Here is a 5,026-nt window from a genome sequence, read left to right as displayed (position 1 = left end):
GATGTGATCATAGATATATTTACATAGATGCCTCGTTTGATCAATCAGTGCAGGCACTAATATCTATGATCGCACCGGAATTTTGACCTTCTTCAGCGGGGTAATGACAGAGTTTTTATTATTATTTTTATTAACCCACTGGAGTCGTATAGATAACTTTTAATGATGGATGGATGTGCTTTTTGGAGCTTTAAAAACTCAAGCACTATTCAATGCCATTACATAATACATATATTACATATATAGGAAGAGCCAGGATTTTATTTAAAATAACTCAGATTGTGTTCGGCTGAAATAAGTAATATTTTCCTTGAGGTTCACTTACACTGTTAATAAAAAACAAATATATACGAGGAAAAATTATTATTTTCAACCTTCTGTCTGAAATGATCTATTTTTAAGGGGCGGTTCCTTTAAGGTTCATCAGTAAACGGCCTCTTTTATGATTGGCTAACATCATTTGCATAGGAAAAAGTATCAGTGCCCTCTATTGCATGTAAGCATTTTGAAAATGTTACCCATCGTAATCAACATTATGCCTGACATGCTGTCGGTTAAGCCTAACTTGTATTGAATGTGGAATATTCCATTACAATGTAGTGTTATTAATAAATCCGCAATGCAGATATACCATACCAACAACGACAACAAAAACTGTACCATTCCCATGTCATTTGATCACTTCTAGCTTGATCCCTGCCACCGTCCCTTTCCGGTGCCACCCCCATCCCAAAATCAACACATTCCCAAGGCTCCACCCTTCTTTCACCCTCCTGGCCAAATTCCATTCACCGCTCTCACGACCTCAAGCTCAATCTCAAGCAAAACGTCCCTAAGAACATCAGCAGCTTGTACTTTGTTCTTGCTCAGCTAACCTTAAAAATGTCCTGCACGCAACCCGTTCTTCTCACCTGTCTCGTTGTTTTGTCCGCCATCACCTGTGAGTAACCGGACTGTGCTTTACTGTACCGACCAAGGGAAGTGTTGATTTACCAATGTGGGGAACCACAGGTTCAGCAGTTCCTGGAAAGGGTGGCAAATACTTTGGACTTACCTCAACCTTTTTTCCTTTGTTACAGTGTTCCATGGAGCCGACAGCGCCGCTGTGTCAGATGCAAAGGCAGCCAATCCTCAAGGTGACCAAAATCCCCACAATGTTTCCCTAGATCTTTCCAACGAGTTCTTCACCCTCATCAATGTTGTTCTTGACCGAAGGTGCACTGAGGAAGATCTTCATGCCAGAGACAGATGCCTCCAGCTTCTTCAAACGGCGAGGCAGGAGGGCTGTGAAAACTCAGGATGAGATAAACGGTGAGGATATTCGTGCTTATTTGAAAACTCTTGCAATGACTTGAATTCAGTGGACAATCCAGAGCAATTGCAATTCACATATAAATACACACACACACACACACACACACACACACACACACACACACACACGCACACACACACACACACACACACACGCACACACACACGCACACGCACACGCACACGCACACGCACACTCCAAAGTGTGAGTCAAAGATAAAAAAATAATTATTGAGCAAAGATACATTCAACTGATCAAAAGTGACAGTAAAGATTTATAATGTTACAAAATATGTATTCCAAATAAATCCTGTCCTTAATAGAACAAGGAATGCTGAAAAAAAGGCATCACGGTGTCCACAAAAATATTAAGCACTTAAATTCTGAAGGATTATGTGACACTGAAGACTGGAGTTGCTGAAAATTCAGCTTTGATCACAGGAATGAAATGCATTTGAAAGTATACTGAAATTATTATTATTATTATTTTTTATATTAAAAAATATTACTGTATTTTTTCTGATTAAATAAATGCAGCCATGGTGAGCATAAGATATATATATATATTTTTAAGTATTTAAAATATTACTGACCGAAAACTTTTGAACAGTAGTGTATACATAAAGTCACAATCTGAAGTTTTGCAAATTAAATGGGCCTGAGTCAGTGTTTTAGTAAGGCTTGCTATTGTCAAACAGTAATAAATGGCCCTTTTAGAAGTGGTTTGCACTGGCTACACAGGTGCTGCGTTTTGAGCCAGCTGAGGAATGCAAGGACAGCAAACCACAGCACATAGCAGGAACCACAGGGCAGGACGGAGAAACCTGCATTCAGTCTTCAGCTTCGGCCAAAAATGGAGGAGGGGCTCTGCTGTTTTTTCGTGGCTTTCATTTGGCTTTGACCTGGTCTGTGATTGTTAGTTTATGGTTATAGGCTCACCAAAAATATGTTTCACTCACTCGTGTGAATTTGTGACTATGTTTTCAAATGGTGAGGTCAGAGTCAGGACACGAGGATTTTCTTTTGTTTGGAACATCCCAAGTGGAATCAAAATTGTACCGATTTTTTTGGGACTGAAAACAAAAGGAATAGGTATGCAGCTTTGGTGCTTTATCATTTTTTTGCTTCTGTCACACTAAATCAATTGATGCTATTATGCAATACAATGTAATCCAAACAAAAGCGTTTGCATAATTGTAGTTCAAATATGTTATAATAAAAGCAAACGGGTTGGTTTATGGAAAGCTAATTTCCATCACATAAGAAAATAAATCATGCTTTGGTAAATCATAATTATGACATTAAGTCATAATTATGAGATAAAAAGGTCATAATTGTGTCATAACAAGTGGTATAATTATGATTTACCAAAGCATGATTTATTTTCTTATGTAGCGGAAATGGGTTTCTATTGTTTACAGTGTTAAGATAAAGGGTTTCTGCAGTCTTATAAAGATCGATTTAAGACTTTTAAAAGACCATTTTAAGACCAAGTAAAGAATGTTTAAGGAATACAACATGTCAAGAGAACACATGTCAATGTGTTTTCTATATGTCTAAAGAGCAATGTCTTGTATTGGCAACACTTTGGATTTGAAACAAGCAAAAGATATCAACTAGGCCTGATTTTTAATTAATTTTACAAAAAAATTGCTTATGGCCTGAATACCTGCTCACAACCACTTTTACTGTACTGTATGCAAAAGCTAATGTTCTTGGTGTTCTCAGTATTATTATTTTTGTTTGTTTTCCAGTGTAATCTAAAGATTCTTAACTCTAGATACATTTACTATAAGAATTGGCACAAGTCGATACATTTAATCATTTTGTGCTCAGACTTAAGACATTTTTAAGGCTTTAAACTGTAGAAGGGCAAATTAAGTCCAGCAGAAACCCTGAGTTACTTGAATCATTTATAATAGCATTATCATACCTTAATTCATGATGTCTGAGTATATTTCTGTTTGTTTTTTCCCTCCTCACTTTAGCTGAACAGAGACAGAGGCTGGCCGCAGATCAGAGAAGGAGGGAGTATCATGAGGAACAGAGGAATGAGTTTGAGAATTACGCTGAGGAAGAGCATGACGGTGAGTCAAATCAACACTCACCCTAGCGGCCATTTTGGATCAGGTCGAGTTAGTATCGTTCACTACACAAACAGGGGGTACGTCTGGGTCTCAATCAGCTCCCTAATTCAGTAGTCAGGGCACTGAGCAGCGGGTCAACCCATTGACTGATTCCCTTATCAGTGCCCTGACTACTGAATTAGGGAGCTGATTGAGACACACCCTCGGTTACTTACACATGAACTCTAACCTGGTAGTTTTTAACTAAAACAATTGTAATAAATCTATTTTTTAAAGCCATTTTTTGACAAATAAAATAATAATATAATAAAAATATTTGTATATTTTTTTTATACTTTTCAAATACCACAACAATACTTACATGATGGCGGTTGCTCCTACTTCCCACTTCTGAAGTCGTGATTACAAATTTTGAATGAAGGTGTAGGAAACTATTATAAACGTAGCCTTATAATTTAATAAATTAAATAAACGAACAATGATTCCAATAGCATGTGAATGCAGCATATGCCTATATTTAACCCTCATTCCCATACGAATAACAAAAGAGTCCCTTGTGGGTCAAAATGACCCGAAGCCCTATACTTTTTCCCCTTCTTCTTCTAGTTTTAATTAATTTTGTTTTGAGATTTTTAAATAATTTTTTATTTACCTTAAAATCACTAGATTATATAAACACATAATATAATTTAAGAACATTATTCACATTTAATTATTATTTCAACCTAAATTCAAAATAACTCACCGTTTCACAAATAACCCTGTTAATTCAGCTCAAAATATCTCGTTTTGTGTCTTCTTCTGCACTGTAAATGTGTTCAAATCGAATCACTTATCTGTAGGCTTATGTGGAATCATCTGAATTCACCTTTAAAGTTAAAATTCCTCCATTTTCACTCTTGTCCAGAGCAAGACGAGCGCACCAGAGAGAAGACAGAGCAGTGGAGAGAGTTTCACCATGACGGCCTTGACCCATCTTATGAATACAACCGACACACAGTCTAAAACAGTGGGTGACCAGGAACGGGTGAAGGGCTTTACAGAACTTTACAGCATATTTCTGTAAAGGATTTTAGGCATAATGTGTGCCGTAAACTATAGCAAAATAGTTTACGCTTTACAGTTTCCAAAAAGCAAAAAATAACATAGCCTTTATGCCTGTATTCATGCCAACAGGACACATAATCATGTATCATAGTTCTTTAAAAAGATGTACATTTATTCCTATGCCCCAGACAGCCACATAGTGCCGGCCCAAATCCGGCCCACATTTGGTATGGCTTCCATGTGTACCAGATTTGGGCCAACACTATGTTGCTGTCTGGGGCAGACTACTCATAACCCTTAACTGTATGACTTACCAGTATTTATTTTATTATGGCTAGTTTCTCCACATACTATAATGAAAGAAGTCTTTGCACAAGTTAAAATCTATCATGAAGCTTTTAATAACTTTTTCATTTCAAATTAACACGTTTTTAAACATTTTGTCCTGGGATAATGTAAAGTGTATAACTGCATTTATTAATACGAATAATATTTGCAGTCTAAGCAAGCATTTCATGTTGTAAATCTTTGTAACAGTTCATTTTGGTTGAATAAAAGCTATCCAAATAAGTCTGAAC

General features: G+C 36.7%; 1 protein-coding gene and 1 long non-coding RNA gene across 3 annotated transcripts; one reads left to right on the top strand and one right to left on the bottom strand.

Moving 5' to 3' along the window:
• Window positions 1-814: 814 nt before the first annotated feature.
• Window positions 815-4,995, top strand: ucmab (upper zone of growth plate and cartilage matrix associated b). Its single transcript, XM_067437044.1, has 5 exons — window positions 815-940; window positions 1,080-1,136; window positions 1,216-1,311; window positions 3,303-3,401; window positions 4,309-4,995. The coding sequence occupies exons 1-5, from the start codon at window positions 883-885 to the stop codon at window positions 4,404-4,406; spliced, it is 408 nt and encodes a 135-aa protein (XP_067293145.1). The 5' UTR covers window positions 815-882; the 3' UTR covers window positions 4,407-4,995.
• On the bottom strand, window positions 955-3,573 carry LOC137065417 (uncharacterized). Of its 2 annotated transcripts, none has more exons than XR_010901640.1 (3): window positions 3,423-3,573; window positions 3,248-3,319; window positions 955-1,293 (listed from the first exon to the last, which is right to left on the bottom strand). It is a non-coding gene; the product is annotated as an uncharacterized lncRNA (long non-coding RNA). The 2 variants fall into 2 exon arrangements; XR_010901641.1 differs by having other exon boundaries at window positions 955-1,284.
• Window positions 4,996-5,026: the final 31 nt, after the last annotated feature.

Source organism: Pseudorasbora parva, chromosome 25 (genome assembly GCF_024679245.1).
Source record: "Pseudorasbora parva isolate DD20220531a chromosome 25, ASM2467924v1, whole genome shotgun sequence".
NCBI classification, from domain to species: domain Eukaryota; kingdom Metazoa; phylum Chordata; class Actinopteri; order Cypriniformes; family Gobionidae; genus Pseudorasbora; species Pseudorasbora parva.
The sequence above is the reverse complement of the archived record's forward strand: the minus strand, read 5'-3'. Positions and strand labels throughout refer to the sequence as shown.

What these genes read in the sequence shown, in the direction of transcription:
- ucmab (XM_067437044.1), top strand. Translation starts at nt 883, where the DNA reads ATGTCCTGCACGCAACCCGTTCTTCTCACCTGTCTCGTTGTTTTGTCC. An exon ending in TGTTTTGTCCGCCATCACCT is followed by an intron (nt 941 to 1,079) that starts GTGAGTAACCGG and finishes CCTTTGTTACAG; the next exon opens with TGTTCCATGGAGCCGACAGC. An exon ending in AACTCAGGATGAGATAAACG is followed by an intron (nt 1,312 to 3,302) that starts GTGAGGATATTC and finishes TCCTCACTTTAG; the next exon opens with CTGAACAGAGACAGAGGCTG.